Source organism: Zootoca vivipara, chromosome 7, assembly GCF_963506605.1.
Source record: "Zootoca vivipara chromosome 7, rZooViv1.1, whole genome shotgun sequence".
NCBI classification, from domain to species: domain Eukaryota; kingdom Metazoa; phylum Chordata; class Lepidosauria; order Squamata; family Lacertidae; genus Zootoca; species Zootoca vivipara.
In genome coordinates, this window is record NC_083282.1 from 56,193,144 (window position 1) to 56,219,889 (window position 26,746).

Consider the following 26,746-nt stretch of genomic DNA (forward strand, 5'->3'; position numbering starts at 1 on the left):
CTCTACAGTAAAGGAGGACTGAATAGTCCAATGTGAAAACTTAGGTGACGCCTGTTCAGGTTTGGGGGGGGGAGGGGAGGGGAGAAGACACCGCAGCTTGTAAGCCCCTCCTTTCTAAATGTGTAGCTTCTCAAGGCAGTTTGGGTTGGACACAAACGCTGTGGGCATCTGTGCTGCTCGCCTACCATCTGCTGGCAGAGCAAGAAATGGCACTGCGTTCTGGATGTCAATATATCAACTGAAAACGGGTGTGTTATTTATAATTCACAGGGAAAGTTAGGTTTTAAAAAAGGGAATGAGCCATTTAGTGGTGGTGAGCTGTGGGAGGAGGTATTTCCAGAAGATGTCTGAAATGTTATGTTCTAGGTTAAGTTTTTTGCAGCTTGGCTTGCCGGGAGTCCCAGTATACCAGGGCAGGGCTGAGGAACCTTTCTTTCTTTCTTTCTTTCTTTCTTTCTTTCTTTCTTTCTTTCTTTCTTTCTTTCTTTCTTTCTTTCTTTCTCTCTCTCTCTCTCTCTCTCTCTCTCTCTCCTTTTGCAGTGGGTAGGGGGTGTTGATTTTAAAGATTTATAGCCCACATTTCATCAATTCAGCTACAAGCAATGTTGCTGGACTTTCAGCTCCAGTGTGAAACAGAGTGCCAGGCTTGGACCTGGGAGGCCTGGGTTCAAATCCCTGCTCAGCCATGAAACTCACTGGGTGGCCTTGGGCCAGTCACTGCCTCTCAGCCTCGCCTACCTCACAGGATCATCGTGAGGATAAAATGGGGGAAAGGAGAGCTATGTACCGGTACATCACCTTGAGCTCCTTGGAGGGGAAAAAGTGATATCTAGATGCAACAGATAAATAACTCCAATCATTCCTGACCATTGGCCATGCCAGCTGGGACTGCTGGGAGCTCAATGGCATTTGGAGGTACAAAGGTTTGCAAGCTCTAGCTTTTAAGATGTGCACTGCATAAATAAAAAATCTGAGCCAACAGCAGGGGTTGAAAATTGTTATAAGACACACACCGTGCGCCCGGCTGACTTTTATTTTTTGCCTGTTGTTCCGCAGCTCCCAGTCCCCTTTGCGGTCTTCCTGCTGCTCTACAAGGAGAGGCTGGTGCCTTGGTGTCAAAGCGGCAGCCCCCCACTACTGCCTGCAGATGAGCTGGCACTGGAAACGCGGATAGCCGACCGCGATGACTCTTCCACATCCTCGCCAAGAACTCAGCCAGAAATAGGTGAGAGCTGCCAATCTGGGCTGTGCATGCAGAGCCTATTACCAAGGTGTCTGATCCCTCTTCTCTCCACAGGTTGTAGCGAGAGGGTGTGTTGTTTTGCTGCGGGAAGGGGATGAAGCAAATCACAGAGTGAAATATTCTGCATTAAGCTTCCCAGGTTTTTCTTTGTCTGTGGCTACTGCCTTGATGGCTGTGTTCTACCTCCTCCGACAGAGACAGTGTGCTTCTGGCCGGAAATTGCAGGAGGGGAAAGGGCTGTCAAGTTCAGGTCCTCCTTGTGAGTTCCCCATGGGTGGCCACTGAGACAGCGGCGTAGCAAATAGTGCTGGCACCTGGGGCAGAACATTTTAAGAGAGCACCCAAAGTTGTTGAGCTTTTCTAAGGACACCGGTAAAAGCTGTCAAGCTTTTTTTGGAGAACATTGCCAAAACTTGCTCAGCTGGCTTTTTGAGGGACGGACACTGGCTCCACAGCCCCCCATGGCACCCTGCCGCCCCCACCACCTGTGCGAAAGCTGAGCAGCATCAACAAGGCCCCCACTGCCCCTCCAGTCTCTTTGGGGCTTCCTCCACCCCATAGGTTGAGGGAATGCCTATACAGGGGGTTGGACTAAATGGGCTACCGGGCCTGATCCACCAGGCTCTTCTTATGCTCTTATCTTCTGAAGTGTTCATGGACAAGGGAGTCAAACACATGGAAACAGTATTTTGGAAACTGAAAAGGCTTGAGTACTAGGCTAGAACCCTATTTGTGCCATCAACTCTATAGTTCTGGCTATGTTCCCAGAATACATATAAAACTAAGGAAGCCAAACCAGTCCAGATAGGTTGAATCCTATTGATCCTAGAATATCGTACATATACACGCATATGGCTTCTGTTTAGTATTAGCTCTGTAGGTAATGAATTGAAATCCCTGGGGGCAGGTTTCTCTGCTGGCATTTACCCAGGATTCAGCTTGTTGTTGTTGTTTAGTCGTTTAGTCGTGTCCGACTCTTCGTGACCCCATGGACCAGAGCACGCCAGGCACTCCTGTCTTGCACTGCCTCCCGCAGTTTGGTCAAACTCATGTTCGTAGCTTCGAGAACACTGTCCAACCATCTCGTCCTCTATCGTCCCCTTCTCCTTGTGCCCTCAATCTTTCCCAACATCAGGGTCTTTTCCAAGGATTCTTCTCTTCTCATGAGGTGGCCAAAGTATTGGAGCCTCAGCTTCACGATCTGTCCTTCCAGGGAGCACTCAGGGCTGATTTCCTTAAGAATGGATAGGTTTGATCTTCTTGCAGTCCATGGGACTCTCAAGAGTCTCCTCCAGCACCATAATTCAAAAGCATCAATTCTTCGGCGATCAGCCTTCTTTATGGTCCAGCTCTCACTTCCATACATCACTACTGGGAAAACCATAGCTTTAACTATACGGACCTTTGTCGGCAAGGTGATGTCTCTGCTTTTTAAGATGCTGTCTAGGTTTGTCATTGCTTTTCTCCCAAGAAGCAGAGGATTCAGCTATACAGCTGCAAATAAAACATTTTAAATCCGTTTTAAGTGCAATATACAACGTGACACTAGATGGCGATCGTGAGCCTTATAGAAAATTCAATATATTTTTAAAAATGCATTTTCAGAATGATTTTTATATGTTTGTAGATTCCACCCCAGTTTGTAGCAGAGAAGGAATGTCGGTGTGATTGCAAAAGCTTCTCTCCGGTCCTGCATTTAATACCAGCATTTGTTCCGGTCCATGTCAAGGCCTTTGCCAAATTGGGAATGATGTTTTGTGCCCACTTCGGCCTCCTAGCAAGGAAGGTGTTTCCTTCTGGGCCAAGGCATCTGTTTCCCTGCATTGCGATAACTCCCATGGGCAAAAGGGAGGCAATTATCTCACACACAGAGTGGTTTGAAGATGAAAAGCAGCCTGTCTTTCTGCCAGCAAGGTTATTACTGGAACTCTGAAAGAAGCAACTTCTGTATGCCTTCTAAAAATGTCTCATTTATTTATTTGGTGGCTTTTGTGTAGCAGCTTACAGATGCATTTGCCCATATGCATCAAGAATGCCAGGTGTTGCATATTTCTGTCGTTTTCTATGCACACACACTGGGATACATTTATACACTTGCAAACATTTCTGGCTGCTCTTAACCCCACAAACTATGCAGCAATGAGATGGAACACATCTTCATCATCATCATCATCATCATTATTATTAAATTTGTATACTGTCCTTCCTTCATCTGAATATCACAGGACATTTTACAACATAAAAAAGCAATGAAAACACAAAATACATAATAAAAGCAAAAGCAAAATAAACCAATAGCCCGTCTCCCACAGACACATTTTTAAAGGCCATAGAATATGAATGCCCATTCCACTGTGGTGCATGTAGAAAACCAGTAAAATGGTGGTATCTGCCTTGGGGCCTCAGCTCCCATAGTGCCAGCTGGATCAGACCAAAGGTCCATCTAGTGTAATTATGGGCAGCCTTTATCCTGCCAAGGATTGCATTCCTTCAGGGCTTCATTCCTTCAGAAGTAATCTGTCAGAATAGAAGACGCCGTCACCCCGATATGGCTCCCCTTTATCACATACACAGCCCAACAAGATGACGACAAGGATCCACCAACAGCATACGAATCAATATGGCTAACCTGTAGTTGGGGAGTGACAGGGATGTAGTCTACTCATTTTAACCATAATGCCACATTTCCCAGCCTTCAGTTGTGGGAAGTGGGCTGCAGGAGTGATAACTCCTCCTTATTATGTACCAGAGGAGACCTCGTGGGTGGTTTGGAAGGTAGACACAATACTTTAGTCATAAACTTGTTGGTGAACTCTGGAGCCTGTTCTGGGGCAAATCTTTGCTGCAGAGAGGGGGGGGGGAGAGAGAGATCGCTTCACTACTCTCGTGTGCTATTGTTTTCTCTACCCAGGGCATGAGGACCTCTTTGGATGCTGCCAAAGCAAGAACTTCATAGGAGCTCCTTGCTCTTACTTTGCTGTCCATGTGATGGGTGCCCTTCTCCTCTTTATGACCGATGGAATCCTGGTAAGAGCAAAAATTGAGGAGTCAGTGTCAGACCTACCCAAATTGCACTTCTGGGGCACTCCAGATTCCCTAGAATGGGCTGAACAAGTGCTTTCAAGACTGTCTTTTACTTGATCTCTGTAGTTTGGCTTGAGTGCTCATGGAGAGCATTTCAGCTAAAACCTTGTCTCCCTCCGCCTAGCAGGTACTGCCTGCTGGTTCACTCTTAGTAGCATTGCTTTAGTCCAAAGCTCATTGTCTTTTCGGCCTTCTTTTGACTGCATCTCACCTGGGAGTATGAGAAATTGGCCCTTTGTTTAATTGGGCTGTTCGCCCAAGATTGGCAGTGCAGTTGCTCTCTTACACTATATGTTGAATTCTCACCCACTTAAGGTTGAGGACCTCTCTTAAAACCACAAGAAACAAGGCCCAGGAAGAGCAAAAAGCTTGCTTGGGCCCAGAGAATTGTAACCACTATTGGCTGATCTCAAATGTCCCATCGTTGGGCAGGTTGGTGGAGTGACTGCTTTTCTGGTCAGCTTCAAGCACTCATTATCCATTTGAGTCTGGATTCTGACTTTGATTTGGAACTGAAACTGCCAGGGTTGCCCTGATAAACGACTTCTACTAGGAGAGGATGGGGGGAATGCAATGTAATTCTGTTGATTCTACTAAATCTCTCAGCAGTGCTCAATACCATTGGCCATGGTTTCCTTCTGGATAGGGTTTCTGAGTTGGGAATTGGGGACAGATGTTTCACTCCTACCTGGAGGGCCCATTCTGGAAGGCGGAATTGCAAGACTTCTGGCCCATGGCATTTTGGGGCAGCAGAGGTCCCTCAGGGATCCATTCTGTTCCCCCAAGATGTTCCGGCATTTTTATGAAGGTGTTTGAATGGAATTGGGTGTCACTGCACAGTGAAGTCCTCCATCTCTGTCTCTTCCAACTGAATTGGAAGAAGCGTTTATCTGGGGTTTGGAAGCACTAATTGACACTCGAACCTGATAAGACAGAGGTGTGCTGTGTGGGTCAGTAGTTTGTCTGCCCAGGGAGGTGGTGTTCAACCAACCTTGCTGAGGACTGTACTCTCTGTGAAGGATAAGGTGCCAGTGTGGGAGTGCTGTTAGATTCATCTTTATCTCTTGGGCCTCCAGGGTCACAAGTTCCTTCTGTTGATTGTGGCTAATTCACCAACTGCAGTCCTTCCTGAGTAGATACAATCTTGACCGTTGTGTTGTCCATGCCCTGGTAACTTTGAGGGCTGCCTTTGAAAACTGTTCAGAAATTGCAGCTAGCCCAGCAAACTAACTTTGTTTCCTAACATGGATTGAGTGAAGAGCTCACATCCGGCTGCACTGAAACACCATCCCTGGCTTCCAAGGAGATTTAAGGTGCTGGTCTTAACTCTCAAAGCCCTTCATGGCTTAGGACTCAATTTTTTTGTGGGGTTGCCTTGTCCCATCTCAATCTGTCCATTCGCTGACATCCCCATCCCAGGCCCCTGCTGTCTGAAGTGTGGTGCGTGGTTACTGCACAGATGGAGGGCCTTTTTTGTGGTGGCTCCTCATCCTTGGAATGCCCTTTTCAAGGACGCCGACCTCATGACTAAAACCTAGGTGCCAGGCAAAAGCATTTCTGTTTTCCCCAGGCTTTTTAGAACTGCTAAGGCAAGCATTCTTAAATGCTAAAAAGTAAAATCCATTTAAATGGGCTATTGCGATTTCAGTTTGTTTTAATTTTGTTTATTGGTTCGCATGTGTTAGTAAACCAATTATTTTACATTATGCTTTTTCATTTCTTACTACTCTCTGTGTGTCCTGGGAATATAGATCTATATTGAAGGTTTGTGTGGTATATAGATTATAAAGGTAAAGGTAAAGGGACCCCTGACCATTAGGTCCAGTCGTGACCGACTCTGGGGTTGTGGCGCTCATCTCGCATTATTGGCCGAGGGAGCCGGCGTATAGCTTCCAGGTCATGTGGCCAGGATGACAAAGCTGCTTCTGGCAAACCAGAGCAGCACATGGAAACGCCGTTTACCTTCCCGCTGTAGCGGTTCCTATTTATCTACTTGCACTTTGACGTGCTTTCGAACTGCTAGGTTGGCAGGAGCTGGGACCGAGCAACGGGAGCTCACCCCGTCGCAGGGATTCGAACCGCTGACCTTATGATCAGCAAGCCCTAGGCTCAGTGGTTTAACCACAGCGCCGTAAGTAAATCTGATGGGAGTGTGGGTTGGTTTCTCCTGCAGGGCGAGTATTCTGGGTTTGTATACAGCTACGCCGTGGAGGAGCCACTCTCCGTGGGACACAAGGTGGCTGGTTACCTGCCCAGCCTCTTCTGGGGATTCATCACTCTGGGCCGGCTCATCTCCATCCCTGTGTCCTACAGAATGAAGCCAGCAACTATGGTTTTCATCAATGTGGTATGACGAAATCTTCTTCTCCCTCACTGTCAAGGTAGCAGAGAGGCTTATTCTGGCTATGGCGTGTCTGGCAGACCAGTAACAAGGATATAACCAGAAATTGGCACCCTCATTTGGAAGCAAGAGCTTATTATTCTTGCAGCTGAGGGCAATGCAAGCAAATTGGTTAGAGCAGGAATGGCAAACCTGTGGCCCTTCAGACATCATTGGCCTCCAGCTCCAAGCAGCCCCAAGCAGCTGAACAACCTCTGGGTGGCCCCAGGCTTCCTACTCCTGGGTCAGACTGATAGACATTTCATTCAGAGAACCTTGGAAGTTGTGCTGAAGTGTGGGGGCAGACGGCAGACTGGAGATCTCTAGCAAAGCAGTCTCCTTATGCTTGCATGCCTTCCAATTCCAGGGTTTCTTGAGGGAGTTGTTATTAGGGTCGGGCGATGTATCAATATTAAGAGCAAATTGTGATAACCATTTTTTTTATTAAAAAAAAAACACCGGGCAATATATTGTGAATCATGTGCAGAGAATGGAAACCATTAATGCCACCTTGAGCTCACTGGAGAAAAGGGAGAGTGTATTTTTTAAAAAATAAATAAATAAATACAAATAAGGAGAGTGCAGCCAGCGGTGCAGACAAGCAGAGCAGAAGCAATTTGCTGTGTCCTGGGTTAGTGAAATGAGTCTGCTCTTTGCTCCCACTGTGATGTCTGCTGGGGACATTGGATATGCTAGTTCAGCTTGGTGGTCATAACTGTAAACTCAAAGGGGGATTTTCAATGTGCTGCACTAGTAGCATCAAGTGGTGATTTTCATGCATGAAATGGCTCAGATCAGCTGCCTTCTGCCAAAGCTCTCTTATCTAAGACACGTAACGTGTGTCTTTTCTGAAGCAGTTTCCATGTTCAGCTGGGCATGATCGGGAGATGAGATACCAAATGATGCCCACATGTCTGTGAATCTCTCCGGAGGCAAGGCTCATACAGTTAGGGTTGTTTTTTCCCCTCCGATAGCAGTGGCGGTTACTATGTCTTTTTAGCTGAGCGCAAAAAAAATTCTTACTCCATATTTATTTATTTTTTTCTCCATTCCTTTTATGTCATTGCAGCTTGGAGTGCTTGTAACATTCTTCCTGCTCCTGATCTTTTCCTCCAGCGTTGTCTTTTTGTTTGTGGGGACTGCCTCCCTGGGCCTGTTCCTCAGCAGCACTTTCCCTAGTGTCCTGGCCTACACTGAAGACATCCTCCAGTACAAAGGTAAACCAGATCTCTCCTTGTTCTTTCTTTCTACCAGGAAAGAATAGCTTCAACAACCACAATAAAAGCAGAGCCCTTTAAATGAGGGGCATGCTTTTAACTTTCCAATATAAGGTAATCCCTGGTTGGTTGGTTTTAAAAAAAATTAGTCACAAGCTAAGCAAACAACTAAATCCTCTGCATATTTAACTGTAGGCATAGTCTGTGAGATGCTGCTGGACTACAACTCCCATCAGTCCTGACCATTGGCCTTGCTTGCTGGGACTCATGGGACTTGTAGTCCAACAGCATCTGGAAGGCAACAGGTTGGTGGCCATTGTCCTGTTATGTTCACTGGAGCTTTTACTGCCAGGGGAATGTGTAAGGATGACTTGCTTTAAGCACTTGGTTTATCATAAAAGAGCAACATTCATGTATCTTACTCGCTCGCATAAGAAAGCCTTCGTCCTTTCTGTCAGCACAGCATTTGTACCACAGACTTCTGCCATTTACATTTGGGTGCCTTCTTCTGTTTCATACTTTATCACACACACCCGGGGGGGGGAAATATGTGTATATTTTAAAGCATTTCTATACCACATAACATTTCAAAAATCTCCAAGAATCCTTTGCATCTTGCTCTTAAAGATGGGACGTGTGCATCTTGCGGCATCTGTTCAGCCTTCCTTATCTGCTTCTTGCAAAAAGTGTAACGTGGTGCCCCTTTTATTCCAGGCTGTGCCACTACTGTGCTGGTGACAGGAGCAGGTGTTGGAGAGATGGTTCTGCAGTTGCTGGTAGGGTCGGTAAGTGTGCAGAATCCACCAACGCCCTGCTGGGCATAAGCTTTCTGCTGATCATTGCTTAGGAGACTGATTCTCATGGCCATCAGCTGGAGCACCAGTTCAGTATTCAGTATTTTCTACAACCTGCTGGCTGGTTTCCCATGGGCAACTGGTGGGCCACTGTGGGGAAAGAGGATGTTGGATTAGATGGTGCATTGGTCTGATCCAACAGGCTTCTGATGCTCTGTGGCCCTCCAACTGTGGTTGGATTCTAGTTCCCATAATTTCTGACCATGTTGAGTTATACCTAGCCAGCACAGCTGGTGGCCAGGAATGATGGGAGTTGGGAGTCCAGAATATTTGAAGGTCTGCAGGTTCCCCATCCATGGTCCAGCAGCTCAACATGAGGCTTTCCCAGCCTTATCTACAGAAGCCAGCAATTGACCCTGGGACCTTCTGCATGCAAAGCATGGGTGATATCCTGTGTACTTGTTCCATTAGTGCAAGGATTTATACTTGTGCAATGCAACTTCTCTTCTCCTCTCTCCATCTGCACCCCATGCCCTCCCCAAATCTTTACCAGAAGGTGGGGGGGGGGAACCCAGTGCAGATTGGGGGCGGACATGGGGAGGTAAGCAGGAGAAGCTCCATTGTGCTAATAGAACACATTGCTTAGCACTGCTTTGGCTACAGCCCTGTGTGTCCTGACATGCTTCATAATGTTAACGACTCCATCCAAATACTCCTGCAAGAAGGAACTCACCATGTGTGGAAATGCTGCTCATAGTTTTCTGGCGTTTTTAGAAAGCCAGGCTTGTTCTGAAGCTAAGACTGAAGCAAAGGGCAATTGATCTGTTTCTAGTAAAGTGTGAAAGGAACAGAGGAAGCAACCTTCTTCTGCCAAGGCAATTTCTCTACCTAGGCCAGGATTGTTTGCAGCTCTCTGGGGTCCCCATAAGAATTATTCTACACCCCTTGCCATTTTTAACTGGATTGAATCTATTATCTCCTGTATGCAAAGTGTATGAAGTACCACTCATGATGGCTATCACCTGGCGGCCTCTGGTGGCAGAACATGCAACCTGCCACTATCCTCCTGTCATCTGTCCTGCAGCATAGGTCCTTGGGTGGTATTTTAAGCATGCCCCTGCTTGGGAGGATGCACTTGGCCAGCTTCTCCACCTTGCCTTCTTTCAAACCCTTGAGGAAGGCACCGTAGTGTGTGCTCAAATCCCTCAGTGGCATTTGGGGTGGGGCAGTCTTTCTCGCTCAGCCTAACCTACTTTGCAGGGTAGTTGTGAGGATAAAGCTGGGGGGGTAGGACAGAGGCGGAGCTAGCTGCTCCAGCACCTGGGACGGCGCACATGCTATGCACCCAGGGGTGGGGCGGCTAGCTCCACTTCTGTCTCACCAGGGGGGTGCCACCTGGGTGATGTCACCCCCTCTCAGGGATGACACCCAGGGCGGACCGTACCCCCCTTCCTCTGCCAGTGGGGTAGGAGATGAATGGCGTGTATTACCTTGAGCTGCTAGGAAGAAGGGCAGGATACCAAATTAAGAAATAACGCAGGAGTTTAACTCAAGCAAATTTCTTGACAGAGAGCCTCCTCATCCAGTGGGTGAAAAGAGTTTTCTGTTTTGAATCAAGGCGTTGCATATAGTGGCTCGAGACACCTTTGCAGTTGAAAGCTGGCCAGTACATTTCTTGAACTACTGCTCTTTCCCTTCTGAAATAGGTTTTCTGGCAGGTAGACACCCTAGGGAAACAGATGGCATCTGCTGCTTTCTCTGAAGGTCAGACAATCTGTCTGAAACAGCCCACTCATGGGAAATGGATCCTATCCAACCCCCGTCAGCATGGCTGGTGCACTCTGACGTTATTCCTCTGGCTCCCAGACCCATTCAAGGCAATGTGTGGCTCTCATTAGGTGCGAAGGCTGCCCTGAACCTTGCTGTTTTTCTTTTGCGACAGATCTTTCACGACCAGGGCAGTTACAGTTTCCTAGTGTGTGGGACCATCTTTGGAGCCTTTGCCTTCATTTTCTACATCTTCCTTCTGTTTTCCCACAGGATGCACCCTCAACCCCAATCAGGTAAGGACTGCCAGCCCATTATCCCAACCTCTCCCCCTTCCTTCCACACTTCTGAAAAGAATGGAAGAGCGGGGTACGGCGTTAGTGCAAAGCAAGCCAGGGGTGTCTTGCTCCGAGGAGAAAATGCAAGGAAGTGTTTGCTTTACAGCTGCTTCCTGCCCATTCTTCCTGCCTGGCTTGGCCCACAATGATCTGTCTGGCACCCAGAACTTTACTTTCTTTACTGTTGGACGAAGAGGCTAGGGGGTGAAATAAAGCACTTTTAAAAAACAATATAGCAGGAAAGTGGGGGTAAAGGAAGAGCTTAAAAGGTGCTAAATCAATTTTTTAAAACAAGCATGAGTCAGCTTTCCTTGCTTAAGCTGCAAACAGACTTCAACATTTTAAAGCCAGGAGTAGCCAATGTGGCATCCTGGAAATGTTGGGAATTCAACTCCCAACAGCCCCAGTGGATGATGGGAGGTGTAGTCCCAACACCATCTTGAAGGCAACAGATTAGCCATCCTGCTCTTAAACCCTAAACTGGGAGATAGTGGTTAAGGTGCTGCACTTGCACCTGAGAGACCAGGGTTCAAATACCCCATTCAGCCATGAAGCTCACTAAGTGGGTGACCTTGGGCCGGTGATCAACTCTCAGCCCAGCCTACCTCATGGGATTCTTCGGAGGCTAACATGGCGAGGGGGAGAGCCATGTACACCACCCTCCAGCTCTTTGGGGGAGAAGTAGGATATAAATGCAGTAACAACTAAATAAGCATGGTTTGTTTTACCCACACGTTGCAGGCTGGTGCACACAACTCACCCTGTAGAATGGGGAAAGCAGGCCGCAAAGCTGTCAACTCATGTATTTGTATTGCGGTCAACTAACCAATAGAGAATACAAAATTGCAGTCTCGGTAGAACCAATAATTTAAAAATTACAATCTAAGTCATAGCAGAAGTAAGACAGCTGGCGTAGCTTTGCATCTGTACCAGCACTTGTAGAAACAAATAAACCACAATCTGAAGCCAAGGCTTGTTCCTGTCTTCCCAGTTGTGGTTTTATTTTATTCTCCCCAAAACAAACCAGAGTTTGGGCTGCAGCCAGTGGTTCCATGAACTTTCCCTGCTTGGTTAAGGGAGAAGCAGAGCAGGTGCGCTTTGAGCTTTGTGCATGGGATGGTTAAACTAATCCTATTTCCACTTCTTGTTGCATCTGCACACTGCCGCTGTCAACATGAGCGTCTCACTACAGGGTATTAAGTCCATTGTTTTTCCAGATAAATAAATAGAGGTACGAGCTCAACTGAGTCAGGTGTAGAATGTATTGTGCAAGTAATAGCAAATGTCCCATTATGAGCTGAAGTGGCTCGCCAGGTGGGGCAGAGCCACTGGCTAGCTTCCTAAAACAGGAGGGTTGCTACTGCTTACCGGGAGAGAGATGGATGAGGCAGTGGGCACAGTGCAAATGCACTGGTAGGAGCACCAGATTACTGTAACTCCACTGGTACGTTCATGCCACGCCGATTTCCACCTGATCTCACCACCCTCCCGCAGTAAACAAGAGTGACCCACCTGCTGGGAAGCTATGAACCGATTAAGAGCCAGTTGTAGGCAAGATTCGGAACCACCCAGTGCAGTGCCATGAAGACACAGTGAACCAAGAAAAGTGAAATGGAAATGCGTGTCTCAAAACATGCAGGCAATCCCGCCATCAGAGCACAACTATAAATGTAGCTCTCTTTGATGTGTGCACATGGTTGTGTTTGGAAAGGGTAGAAGGTGCATAGCCTGCTAATGACTTCCACCTTAAAAGTCAAAGCTCATCCACTGGCTGTTTCGATTCTTATTGGCTGCTGAGAGGAATCTTGTTTTGCAGATATGGATCTGTCACCAGACAAGCCACCACCATCAATGGAAGAACCTAGACTTTATCAGAGCTAAAGGAAGCCGTGAGTTTGTATTTGGATCAAGCACACAGTCACACCAACTAAAAGAAAGATTTGCTCTTACCGCCTGGTTTAAAACTACCTGGATTTTCTATTCTCAGACTTGTCGGCTGCAACTCGTTCACATCAGCCAGTTGGTCCGTCACTAGAGAAAAATCACTGTAGCAAGAATGAAGACCAGAAGGGCTGAAATCTTGACATGTGAAAGTTTAACTCCTCTGGTAACCTCCCATATCCCTTCAGGAACACAGGCAGTGAAAGGTATATTCCTGTCACTTTAGAACCTTGGGGTGGCGGGAGGCTTCCTAAAGTTCATTCACTGCAAACCAAGAGGCAGCTGTAGATATTTCTAATTTGATCAAGTTGCAAAACATTTGCTGCAGCATTATGAACTCTATTCACTGATGCTGTACTACAGGCATCCAGAATTTTATTTTACTTTTAAAAAGATACTGCCACACCCAGGTTGAAGTATTCAAGTTTTGTGCGTCTCCAGATGGGATTTCACATGGCGGAAATGCCTAGGCAGTGGCAAAGGTACTAATGGTGGGTTGAGTTCAGTGGAACCAGAATATACTGACGGTTCACAATTAGTACAGTAGAAGGAATAGGAGAGCTGTAGGCTACTCCTGTTGATGGGACGGCTTTACCCATGAAGTATGAAAATTTTGAAGTACATGAAGCCAAACATCAAGTCTCTTCCATTTGTGCAATATAATGAGGTGCCTTCCGGAAGCAGAACTTGAGAGGTACTGAATGTCATGAAGGCAGCCATGTTCTTGACTGTTCTAAAGAGAGAAGGTATTGGGATAGTTTAAAACTTAGCTTTAGCAAACTTGAGCTGGCTTTGTTGCAATTTCTGTCCCACAGATAGATATACATGTGTGTGTGTGTGTATAAAGGAATGTTTAATGTGATTGCTCTTGTCGCATGAACTCGTGGAGTATCTAAGATGGGACCCAGCAACTTCACTCAAGTAGAGCTATTTTCCCCTAGAGGCTTGTTGCACTGCTCATTTCAAAATTGTGCATTATACTGAATTTTTCTGTTGTCATTTGACTTCAATTGCTATGTTGCATGGGTATGCGCCCTCATCTTTGATTTCCATGTTGTCCAATCCTTAAAATATACCCGCCTTGATTACAGAGCTTGTGTCATTTTGTGCTCTAAGTTTATATATGTGTGTTGGATCACAGCCTTTTCCAGTGGACTACCTACAGCAACTGCTCCCTAGGATTCTTGGACAAGAAGGCAGAACCAGGTCGACCTTAATCCGATTAAACAAAACATTGTATTTCTCATGTGAACTTGAGCAACAATATAACTTGTCTTTAACAGAATGTTAGCATTGCAAGAATATTGAGTTTTCATGCTGGTTTACAGCAAGCCATAGTTTACCAGGTGTGGGTGAAACAGCAAAATATCATTTGCCATAAACCAGCAGTGGGAACTTTTAATTTCATTCCACTGTGCACATGAAGAACATGCTTGAGCAAAACTTACACCTGCTTGTTTATGGCAAACCATGCTTTGGGTGTTGTATCTGACAGCAACCATTGTGTTAACAGCAGGAGTAAAAGTTGTGTTCCTGATTTGGCTTATTTTGCGGTTACACCTCACATTGCAAATAATCCATACCTACTTCATTACTTATTTAACAAGACACTTTACATGTACTGCCAGCATCACTGTTCATCCCAGTAGCTAGCAGCCTTTATAGAAAGTTAATTCTTTAGTGTCCCTTTCAAGTGTAGAAAGACAAACAAGCATAATTTTACAATTATTCTACTAAATAGGTATTAGCTTCTGTAACTGAAAAGGTGTATGAACTACATAAGGAAAAAAGACTGCTGTAATAGCTAAAAATAACTACAAAAACAACACATGTGCCTGCTCAGGAAATATCAATTAGAAAACTGGAACCTTGATAAATTCTCTTGAACTGTTTCAGATGTACCACAGGTGCAAGGCAAGAGACATGAATGCAGAAAGTGGTGTCTGAATGAGTTGAAACTTTAAGGTATTGGGCTCTAAGAAAAAGGAATCTTTTTGAAGGGGATAATTTAATTCAAGCAGAAAACTGTCGTAAACTGGCACTGGACGGCTGTATTCACACCATCCCTTTAAAGCACCCCAAAATCCTAGACACTGTGGTTTACCCCTCAAAGCTATACTTCACTGTTAAAGTACAGTTTCCATTATTATTTGGGGCAGGAGGTGTTTTAAATGTATGGTTTGTAAATAGCCTAGGTCTCTTAAATTTGCTTCTCCAGTCTGATTTCCTTGCTATTCATGCTCTTCAAACCACAAATGGGTTAACAGTTGCAGATACTTCAAATGCCAGAAAACAAAAAGTAAGTAGGAGGTTCACAGCCTGTTTCTTCCAAAGCAAGGTTCTCAAATTGTACCATGATGCCACCAATCTATTTTTGCTTACAGTGCTACAGCTGTGGCTGAAAAACCTAGGACAGTACTTAGCAATGAATAGGCATCATTTGAATACATTCAGATTTTCAAGAATGGTACCATCGCTACTGATAGAGAAGAGGCACATCTACATTTATATATTACACGGTTCAGACAATGCTTGGTGATTACACTGCTGCTACCTCTATTTCAAGAATCCAGAGTGAAATGACTTTTATAACTGAACTGCAGTGACAACTTCTTTCCACTGCAGAAGAGTAACACTCCAAATAATGACATTTGTTAAAAAATATTTATTTAAAAAAATACAATTATTTTGCAAGTCTGGTTGCACATATTAACATGATTTGCTACACTGTTTAAAGCCATCTTGCATTATTATACAAAACATATCCCTCTGTCAGTTCTTAAACAAAATAAGTAATGCGTCCTCCAAACTTTTCTTTTTTAAAAAAATTACCCTAAACCTTTTTGCACAAAAGTCTAAGCAATAGAAAATGGTCACCTGATTTTGCAGCAAAGACCTTCATTATGTTTGGATGTGCAACAGCCAATATATACTGACTTTTAATAGCAAACCAATCCACAAAAATGCCATCACTGTACAGTTCCTTGAACAGTTTTAAGACTAGCTTTTGACCGAGAATTATACTCCTGCAATAATATTGTTTCTTAAGAGGCAGATTTTTCGTCCTTTTCTAACTAACCTGTTAACATTTTGAAGGCCTCCCTCATATCTTACCCAGAGGTGCTTATATAGTCAAAACAACAACAACAACACTGAGAACATACTTAGAACTTTGGCTATTAATTGCATTACATATCAGCAATATTTTACAGAATGGCATTAACATACTGGATATATATCAAATGGTACAGATTTTCCGTTTGTTTTTTTTTAAAAAAAAATGGGAACAAAGCATCAACAACCTACTTTCCCCCAGCTAAATTCACTTATTTTCCAAATAAATCCTGTTTAGCCAGCCAAACCTTCTGCACACGGAGGCTCGTATATTGGATCCATTCTAAGATGTACCAACACAGTCCCCTCCATGTTTGAGACTGCCTGCATATTGCAGAACACACATGCAACCCAAGGTCCTCTGTACTAGAATGAGTACTTGCCTGGGAGAAGCGAGAGCCAATTTTATTTTCTCTACAACCAGCCGCACAAAGGCCTTAGGAGAAGAGCAGGGACTCTATTCCCAAGGGGAGCTAAAATAAGAAAGCCCTTTCCCTTCTGTAAACCTGCTCTGTTACCTCTTGCAAGTAACGATAACCTGAGGACCCAGCGTAACCCACTGCCAATGCTCTTCCCTGTACTAGGCCTGCTTGGGGAATGACCAATTGGAGCCCTTAAGTTGAAGGCTCAAGACAGTTCTACTTTTGATGCCAGAACTGAACAAAAGCAGAGACTTTGCTCTAGGAACAGCAGTCATTTAGAAAGCTGGGGGGGGGAGGGGAGAGAGAAATCAACAGTGCATGAACTTATAAGTAAAATGGCAATTGCAGGAACATGCTCTGCCATCTTAAAACAGGTGTAACCCAAACAATAAGAGATGGAAGGCTCAGATGCGAAAAGTAATGTCCACTGAGATCCCAGAGCCACCACCTGCAGCCGACCACCTGAAACTCATCAGGAGCCTCCAAACTTGCTCCTCCTGCCACAAAATGGTGCCTATAAATGCACTCGGACTGGGAGTCTTCAAGCCTTTTCAGACACATCATTAACTCAAACATGCATTTGGAAACCCATCCCCTTGGGTGGCATCCAATGAAGTAATTGTTTGTGCAAGGGCTTCCAGTTGTGCTACAGAACGTTTCCTGCTTCTCCTCTGATGCCCCCTAAATCTGTTTTGGGGGTTCCCTAAGTCCTGTGAGAGGTAAGGGAGAGGAAGCTCCATGGCACTAACAGAACTAATTCGATGGATACCATCCTTAATTTTTACCATATATTTTTTGTACGGTGGTAGAGCTGCTGCTGCTGCAACCAGCTTCAGATAAAGTCTCCCATCATGGTAATGACTCTCAACCCACCAACTGAAAGCCAATGCACTAGATAGTGTCCTGGCAGAAAGATAGAACATTGAAGCACTTTGGAGTCCTGGAATTTATGTATAATCATCTGCTCCTTCACAATATTAATTCTGGCTTTTTTTCATTTGCCAAGTATTCCATGCTAGAGCACTATGTTCTGGCTTCTCTCATTAGCTCCCAAGCCTCTACCTTTTGCGTATTCTTAGAGATACTATTTACAAATACAAATATAGAGGGGGGAAATGCATGAATTATGCTACTGTACCCACACTGTGATGTACATAAGGCCATCTGGTAACACTGCTATAAAAAATACAAACAATATTTTAAAAATACTTTAGAACAAGACTTTTCTATACAAGTTTGAAAGACTAGTTAAAAAAAATTCTAGTATGTAGCATTTAAAAGTGGTGCAACTGAACAGCAAGACCAAAAGTCAACGCCAAGCCAGTTTCAAAACATTTCCCCAAAGAAATCTCACCACTCAAGAAGGACCAGCTAGAAAACCTGTGCATTCAACTCACTACTTGCTCCTCTGATTACACAAAGCTTCCCAAAGAAAGAGTTTCTAAAGACCCCCACATGGGAAAAGAAAAGCTTCCAGTTATTAATACAGTGCTCCACTTACGTTACGAAGCTCACGGTGACAAGATGTTCTGATGGCCGATGGCTTTAAAGCAGGGATCAGATCAATTCATGAAACAGAGGGAGGGTCCTCTCCTTTCAGGGAAAAGCTGTCACCAAATATCAGTTGTTAGAAGCAACACTACGTTCCTGCTTTTGGACTTTCTGTAGCACCCATTTAGCTATGCCGGGGAGATAAGATGTTGGATTATATAGACCAGGCATCCCCAAACTGTGGCCCTCCAGATGTTTTGGCCTACAACTCCCATGATCCCTAGCTAGCAGGACCAGTGGTCAGGGAAGATGGGAATTGTAGTCCAAAACATCTGGAGGGCCAAAGTTTGGAGATGCCTGATATAGACCTTTTAGCAGGATTCAGCAGGATTCTTGCTACTCGCTCATCTTCTGTGAGAAGCTCTGAGACCAAAATGGTTAGCCAGCTCTGATCATTTCTGAATAATTCCCATTGTGGTACTGCCCAGCCCTGAATTAAAGTGAAGAAAGCATTAATATATATCAAAGCAGATACTGGCCCATTTTGGATGTGGAGTTCGCAGCTTGCTTAAACCACTGTTCAGTAGCTGGGAACAAATGACAAAACTGTGTGCTCCGGCCTCAGCAAGCTGTTATGTCAAAAATGGGGAATTGTGGTTTAATGTTGATTTACTAGCCGGGATATTAAACTAGAGTTTGAAGATGGTTTAAGATCGGGGTGAAGATTCAGTTCCTCATTTGGGATGCAACAGCTAAAGGTTGCTTTATTAAACCAAGAAGCAAGCAGTGAAATAGTCACGCTGCTCAATTCCACCTACTAAGCTATGGTTTAGCAAGCTGGGAATTATCACTGTTAAGATTATTAGCAACTTTTACCCAAGCACCTCCAAGCAACTAACAAATATGATACACAACATGTGAAAAGCAAAATAAAGCAAAGCAAAGGTAATAAAATAATATCCCTCCATCTTTTAAGATAGGTCTAACCACTACAGCCCCTGTGGAGGTGGGGGAGAAGATGTGTATCCAAATCAGGCCACAACCCATTAATTGTACTTCAGTTTCACTTTGCAAATGACTGTATTAAATACTCTCCTCTGCCTTGAGCCCTTTAAGGACCACATCACACTTTTCTCCAGGGCCGCAGACATCAGCCTAATGCTTTCTCCACAAGAAAAAAAGGCTGCACACATTGGCAAGATTAGGAGCTGTTGTGTTCAGCAGCACTAGAATAGATCATTCCCTTGTGGCTTACTGATACTGTTTATGTTGTCGTTAACAGCCGTGGAGAATTTAAAGTTCTCTGGCATTTCTTAGAATCACAGAATTGTAGAGTTGGAAGGGGTCCTAAGGGTCTTCTAGTCCAACCCCCTGCAATGCAGGAATCTCAACACAGAATCAAAGATAATAATGGGTTCATTGCGCCCTCTCACAATCTGTTTCAACCTCAACTACTGTAAAACTTGGTGTGATGCCTGTGAATGGCGGCTGAAATCCAATACATGTGCTTGGGGGAACCGACACAAGGTAAGAAAAGGAAGTCCTTTTTGCTTACTTAGAACCTGAAAAACAACATTTAGTTTCTTGGGCATCCCTTATTCACTCTTTCTGTTTTAAAAACAAACAACAATAGCCCTCTCACTACAACACAAAGATGTGCTGTGTGAACAATTGCTTACATGCAAATAAGTATTTCAAAAGGCAATAAAATAGTTGGCAACAATATAACTCTAGCAGATACAATGAATGATTTAGGCTACCCCAAAGAATGCCAAAACTGAGCAAATGAGGTAAAGAGCAATCAGACACCAATTCATGCCAACGAAGTATGCAGAATACAAATCAGGATTGCTCTTCTCTCCTAAATAACTCCCAAATAAGAAACAGTTACCCTGTTTCTCATATTTTAAGACATACCCATAAAATAAGCCATAGCAGGATTTTTAAGCATTCAAGGAATATAAGCCATACCCCGAAAATAAGACATAGTGATAGGAGCAGCAGCAATGCCGGCCGCGGCAGGAGGAGGAGGAAAAAAATAAGACATCCCTTGAAAATAAGCCATAGTGTGTTTTTTTGAGGAAAAAATAAATATAAGACATGTCTTATAATATGAGAAACACGGTAACTCCCTTAACTCGGTGACACACCTGGTTATTCTTTTCAGCATACACACACACACACAAATATATACATCCAGCATTTAAAGTTAGATCAGACTCTAACATAAGTTTGCACACAGTTGAAAGCATAAGAAAAACTTCTTGTGTAAATTAAAATGTTTTCAACACATCCCAAAAAACAAAAAAGAGAACATGCATGAAAGTAAAAAGACCTGTCCAACCTTGGAACTGGCTGAAACACAAATACAGAATATCTATATTAGCTGGTTATCTCTTTTGAAACCTTGCAGAATTAAATCCCAATTTTACTAGCACTTGGATCACTGAGAGAATAGAGCTGCACCAATTCCACCCTTCAAAGGTGGCATTGGGGTGGAGGGAGGGTGCTGTAACATAGTGACTAAAAGCACGAGACAGTTGTTCACTGTAAGCCCTCCAACAACCTACCATGTCAAGGATGAAGCAGATGGCTAGTCAAGACCAAATAGAAAAAGCAAAGCCTCCACAAAATGAAGCCACGGAGCTCTATCAAATCACTTGAAACAGAAGAGCAATAGGTGTATGTATACCTCAGTCCAGTATAACAAGCCAGCTTACAACAGTGCGTCTTTTTGAGACTGGTGGGGCTAGACTGTGAAACTAGGGTAAACAAAACTGTTACCAAGATGGCCTAACTTTGGTTCACTTACATGTTTTTAAATATACATACAGCACACAGGTGCACCATACACCACACAAGAAATATTTGACGAAAGATACCCGGCCTGTTTCCTTTGGTGATGGGAGAAAGAAGACAAAAGAACAAATAGTTTTAATTGCATTCCTTTAGTGCTCAAGAAGAAATGTAAAGCAAAGCAAAACCTCGTTCTGACTTCTCTCCTACCCCCCCAATACATATGCCAAAAGCAGCCAGCCTAGATTGGCTGCTATTAAAAAGTGCTGTCATTACTTTAGCCCGTGAGGCAGAATACAAAACCCCTGTGCAAACTCGGGAACGCAGGTTGCCTCCTCTCAATTACTACTTGCAGCTATTTTTCTGCATGTCTGCATTAAACAGAATATATGGAGATATTGCACATTCAATTTAGGCACAACAGACATGGACCTTTCAAATGACTTAGCTGATCACGTCTGGACCTTGAATGACAGCAATGCACCTTTGTTAACAGACAAGAGCACACCTTCTGCTGTCTCTTTGGGTTCTAAGCTATATTACATCATTCCTTTCCTCTTACCAGAAGTGGTTTTGGAAGGGCAGTCCAAGAAATTAACTTCTGAACTGTTCTTGTGAATGTTGCATCACAAACTCTATGGGAGAAGGAGAAATTTAGTTTAGGTATTTCAGTGGGCGTGGGGGGGGGGGACCAGCCAATGTCTTCTCCTTTAGCATGGGACTCAGCCCTAGGGGAGTCTCATACATAGGTACGTATTTTGAAATTAACAGATTTTGCAGAAGCGCCTGGATGACTGTGCTCAAGTCCCTTGCTTAAAGAATGGGATGGATGCAAAGCACAGCATTTCAAGCTCCTCTCAAATGCAGTAGTTTTACCCTTGCACTGGAGGTGTCATTTCAAATAGTTGCTTGCTTTTCACACTCTCTGCTTCTGCAAACTACTAAAAGTCATCATTAAAATTGTGGTGGGAAATCTGCATTTAGTCCTTAATAAGTACAGTACCTGGTCAACACTTCCCAATATATATATATATATTTAAAAAAGCAAAACCCTGCCAAACACCTTTCCTGGTATTTATCTTACCTTTCCATCAAATAGCTATGTGACGCTACAGGTCTTGTGGTACTTTCGGGACTTTGGCCCAAATCTAGAAGATAAGGGTAGCACTTATGCAGAAATACTATGCTTCTCAATGCATCTCTTTCTACAGAGAGATAACAACTAAGGCTGTAAACATCTATCCAGGTCCCCATCATATTTTCAATTTCCAGTCATATAAGCCAGGCCGCCACTTCAGGAAGCCAGCATAATATGACCACCAAATTACATCTAAACTATCCTCATAGTGGAGACATCCAAGAACAGTTCAAGTATGGTTTAACCACTCCCATGCCACAAGATTAAGTGCAGTCTGAAAGCAGCTTTTAGCTCTTTCAGGCTATAAAGCAGCCCCCACCAACTTGCCCTTTCCCTCTCACACCCTCCTCATCAACAGGAACACTTTCAAATAACCACACATTATTTCTACTTTTAGGAGCATCAACATGCTCAAACCTTAAATCTGAGTGAGAGCGTGGCCAAAAAGAAAAGTGGATCACCCAAAGGTATCAGGGGCCAAGAGCAGCACTGACTGTTCTTTGGATACCTTATTTGTTGAAAGGGGACAGGGGAGAATAAAATAATAGAATACAAGCAAACTTTCACTGCCCAAATGTCAGATCTACATACGACCTTACCAAGTATCAAGACAACACCACACACACCATATCAGATATATGGTTACCCCAATGCCACAAAACATCAGTTGCCAGGATCTGTAATTAGAACGGTTTGCTGCTTTAAACATCAGGGTTGTTTTTTTTAAAACTACCAAGCAATATCAGACGTAAAACATCAAAATATTTCTAAAGACCAAAACGATCCATTCATTCCATGTGCTATGCATTTCTCTGGAGATGAATCAACAATTTTGGCTAAAGGATACACAGCTAGATCTTCTCTATTTACAGGCAACACCCTTAAAAATTTGCCCAGTTCTTCTATATCACCATAAAATGCTCCTGAAAAGTTTCCTCTTACAAAGAGATAATATATTTTCGTATAGCATTTCTGCATTACTAATAGAGAAATTATCAACCCTATAGCAAGCCTTTAAAAAAAACCAACCTTTTCCAAGTATTTCTTGGAATGCCAGCTTCCAATACAGATTAATATTTTGATAGGTTATACAAGAAGCAAAGGGGCAAAAGGTTACCAGTCAAAAAGGAAAGTTGTGACTGGTATCAGCTGCTGCACAGTCAATCATTGCATTCCACCCTCTCAAGAAAAATCAATAACCAAAAGAGATCCCTTTACCAAGAGAAGCCTTCTTAAACCCGAAGAACCAGGTGAGAAAAGTGATCTTGGAGAACAGTCTCCAATTAAGGCGTTTCCATAAAAATACCCTTATGTCTTGAAAGGAATTTTTGAAAAGGCATTTAAAACGGGAATAGCAAAAAAAAACCCAAGCCTGTTCATATTGTCTCTGTGGAATTGCAAACCCCATATTGAAAACCAGATTTCATCATTTCGATGAAACCTCTTTATCTTGATTTCCACCTGTCCTTTTCCCAGAAGACCATACCCTATGTCTTCTGCAAATCTGGGGAGAAAGGCCCAGGAGTGGAGGGCCCGTCCATTCCGGATATCGTAAATGGTCCATGAGTATTCAGCACCGATGGAAACTGAAAAACAGAAACAGATACTAAGATTGCACCAGTGTAAAAGGTTTTCTGTGCACTAGCATTTATCTCCATCTGGTACGCAGGCTGAGACCCTACCTGCCCGCGGACTGTCTCGCCAGAGTGGTGCATGCTCTAGTTATCTCTCGCTTGGACTACTGCAATGCGCTCTATGTGGGGCTATGTGGGGCGGAAACTACAATTAATCCAGAATGCGGCAGCTAGACTGGTGACTGGGAGCAGCTGCTGAGACCACATAACACCGGTCTTGAAAGACATACATTGGCTCCCAGTACGTTTCCAAGCACAATTCAAAGTATTGGTGTTGACCTTTAAAGCCCTAAACGGCCTCGGTCCAGTATACCTGAAGGAGTGTCTCCACCTCCATCCTTCTGCCCGGACACTGAGGTCCAGTGCCGAGGGCCTTCTGGCGGTTCCCTCGCTGCGAGAAGCCAAGTTACAGGGAACCAAGCAGAGGGCCTTCTCGGTAGTGGCACCCGCCCTGTGGAACGCCCTCCCATCAGATGTCAAAGAGAGAAAAAACTACCAGACTTTTAGAGGACATCTGAAGGCAGCCCTGTTTAGGGAGGCTTTTAACGTTTAATAAATTATTGTATTGTAGTATTTCTGTTGGAAGCCACCCAGAGTGGCTGGGGAGGCCCAGCCAGATGGGCGGGGTATAAATAATAAATTGTTGTTGTTGTTGTTGTTGTTGTTGTTATCTTTTCCACTGATAGCTGATGTGTTGAGACTATTCATTTCAGCTGAATAATTAACAATTTAACATTACCATTTCTAAGAAGCTCAAGTCTGTTCATACTTGCCTTTTCAGCTCACTACTCACACTGTAAAATGATCTTACAGAAATGAACTAGGAGAGCAAAGCCACCAGAGATGACGTGGCGACAAATGCCTCCGTTTTTCTAACCTGGTACTACAACAGCTTGCCACAAGAGGGCGTTTTAACTGGGCCATTTTTACTAACAGTACATGACTGAGATAAAAGGCTATCCTGGGTTGAATCTTTTACTGCTTGTGAGATTATTACTTTTTATTCTGCCCATCAACAGATCAACTGGAAAACCTTTTTAAAAAGCAGCTTTGGACAGCTGTTCTTAGTTCCTGCCAGCACATAATATATTATGCCAGTACCTGTCAGCATAATATATAAATGCCACTTCAAGCTTCAAAGTTTGCTGTAGTTGACATTGAGTATTCTCTCTCTCTTATATATATATATATATAAAATCATACGCATACCTGAACCTGCATATCACAACCTTGGTTCTTTCATCTCAGCATCCATATACTGTACAAGAATTGAGTAATTTACTTACGCCATTTTAATGTACACATCGCGTCACACAAATAAAAGATACAAGCTGTACCTTAATTTTTCTGAAAGGCTTGAATAATAGTGAAAAATTGTACACCACCCTTCATCCAAAGATCACAGGGCCGTTCACAACATTAAAAAATGTACTCTTACACAACATAACAAACATACTCGATGTGTTCCTATTCAATCAGTAAATCACCTGGAATCGGGTGTGGCACTCAAAGCGAACAATTATTTGCTCATTTTACCATTGGATTATCCCAATGACAAAACTATGCTTCTTCTGCGGGATTAGCACAAGGTTTCCACTGTGCTCATGTTCCATGTTTCATTAAGTATTTTCCATTAAAAGAACAAAGCTAAAAAGAACACATTAAAAGAACATTTTCCGGTCCATTGTGCTTAAACTGGAAGGCCTCCAGAACTAAGGGTACTACAAAGTCTGGATTACAAGGACTATTGTTAGCACTCGCCCTCCAAGTCAGAATTGGAAAAGCATGCTTTTTTAAAATTCTGGTTTGCAGGGCAAGTGTTAACCACAGTTTTCTGATTCACTGTCACCGCGTCTAAAGTCACCAGTAAGCTGAAAAGTGAAAGTGAAACTGTGCAGAAGAGGAGGGAACGCAGGAACTCATGGCTTGTTTCTCAAATGGAGAACCATCTGAATTGAGATGAACTTCTAAATGAACCTATAAGAGGAGATATTTCTATTTTTGCAAATCCCGTTGGTTCTTTTACATAAGTCATCCACTGGTGGAGTAAGAGGTGTGTGGTGGGTGCAGGCCGCCCCGGGTGTCATCCCTGAGGGGGGGGTGACATCGCCGCCCCACCCCCCTGGGACACTTGCCCCGCCCCTGGGTACACAGCATGTGCGGCACTCTGAAGTCATCCACGGAACTTACCTGGAAAAGGCTGTTAGCACCTTGCAATCTTGCTGGGCTGAGAGGGGCAACTGGACTGAGAGTGCTCCAGAAATGGATACTGGAGAGCAAGGGGCTTGGGGTCAGCAAAATAGGCGTCTGTGAGACATACAAAACAATGTCACAACACTGGTTTAATATATGAACTTAACATAAGAAACCATTTAACACCTGAACTTCCATTACCAGCAATATATCTAGCAAGCATTTAACACTTCCAAGCCACCGAGGTTACCTGGGCTTAGAATCATCGCATTGTAGAGTTGGAAGGGATCCTGAATATCATCTATTCCAACCCCCTGAAATGCAGGAATGTGCAATGTATGGGAATCGAACTTGAAACCTTGGCATTATCAGCACCACACTCTAAGGAAGCCAAGGCAGTTGTTTCAGCATTAGTCGATGGCACCAGACATCCAAAATAGCAGGTGATCAAGTTTGGAAAGTCAATACTTAAGCTTAATAGCTTTTGGTGAATGTGTGCAAATCTACAATTGAACATGAGCTAGATAGAACATTTTCAAGCAAAGATGGCCACTTTTAACAGTGACCTGAACTAATTTCTGACATCTAAGCTTTGTTCATGCTGTACTCACAAAGCCCAGACAGAAGTATTTTTTTTAAAAAAAATACCCCTAAACCTTGCTGTATACTTTCTCTCTTTGAAAGTAAGCTAGCACAGACACACTGCAAAAAGAGCATTACATTTGCATTGGCTTTTCGTGTAGCCAAACATGAAAAATCAGCTTAGGAAGTTTTCATACCACCAGGGCCGTCTTAAGCATATCTGGCGCCATGGTGTGAAGATCCTTCCGGCGCGCCCCCCCACGCTTTGCAGCGTGGCTGTCTGGTGGGCGTGGCGCGCAGCGTGGCTGCCATAAACACAGCAGCATGGCACCCCCCTGGCGGCCTGGCACCACCCAGCCTTGCCGTAGGGCTGGCCCTGCATACCACCCTTGCCAAAAAGTTCCAGAAACTTGAGGCATTCTGAACTGACTCTATGCTCTACCTCCATCATGTAAAGATCAGTGCATATTACACTAAAAACACCTCGGTCTGGTTGGCTATGTACCTGATCACAGGCAACAGGTTAGATTTCCACCCAGCTTCGAAAAATCCCTGTCTGCTCACTCATAACCTTTAGAAAAGTCAGCACACCTCTTCTGAAGAGGTCATCTC

At 44.0% G+C, this 26,746-nt stretch overlaps 2 protein-coding genes across 8 annotated transcripts in view; one reads left to right on the plus strand and one right to left on the minus strand.

Annotated features, from left to right (window-relative positions):
• MFSD4A (major facilitator superfamily domain containing 4A) overlaps positions 1–13,854 on the plus strand; it is a 49,407-nt gene extending 35,553 nt beyond the window's left edge. Inside the window, exons 4-11 of one of the 2 annotated variants that reach the window (XM_060277109.1) lie at positions 1,057–1,225; positions 4,155–4,270; positions 6,501–6,674; positions 7,777–7,924; positions 8,639–8,709; positions 10,661–10,781; positions 12,640–12,712; positions 12,811–13,854. In XM_060277109.1, the coding sequence (XP_060133092.1) occupies positions 1,057–1,225; positions 4,155–4,270; positions 6,501–6,674; positions 7,777–7,924; positions 8,639–8,709; positions 10,661–10,781; positions 12,640–12,704 (864 nt within the window). In that variant the 3' untranslated portion in view covers positions 12,705–12,712; positions 12,811–13,854. Of the gene's footprint in view, positions 1–1,056; positions 1,226–4,154; positions 4,271–6,500; positions 6,675–7,776; positions 7,925–8,638; positions 8,710–10,660; positions 10,782–12,639 lie in introns of both variants that reach the window. The other variant, XM_035124300.2, reaches the window with a different exon arrangement.
• Positions 7,261–26,746, minus strand: part of ELK4 (ETS transcription factor ELK4) — a 52,559-nt gene continuing 33,073 nt past the window's right edge. For 5 of the 6 annotated variants that reach the window (XM_060277103.1, XM_060277108.1, XM_060277105.1 and 2 more), the window contains 3 exons: positions 25,550–25,666; positions 19,921–23,311; positions 7,261–19,683 (listed from right to left, as the gene is read on the minus strand). In XM_060277103.1, the coding sequence (XP_060133086.1) occupies positions 23,213–23,311; positions 25,550–25,666 (216 nt within the window). In that variant the 3' untranslated portion in view covers positions 7,261–19,683; positions 19,921–23,212. The remainder of the gene's footprint in view (positions 19,684–19,920; positions 23,312–25,549; positions 25,667–26,746) is intronic. The other variant, XM_060277104.1, reaches the window with a different exon arrangement.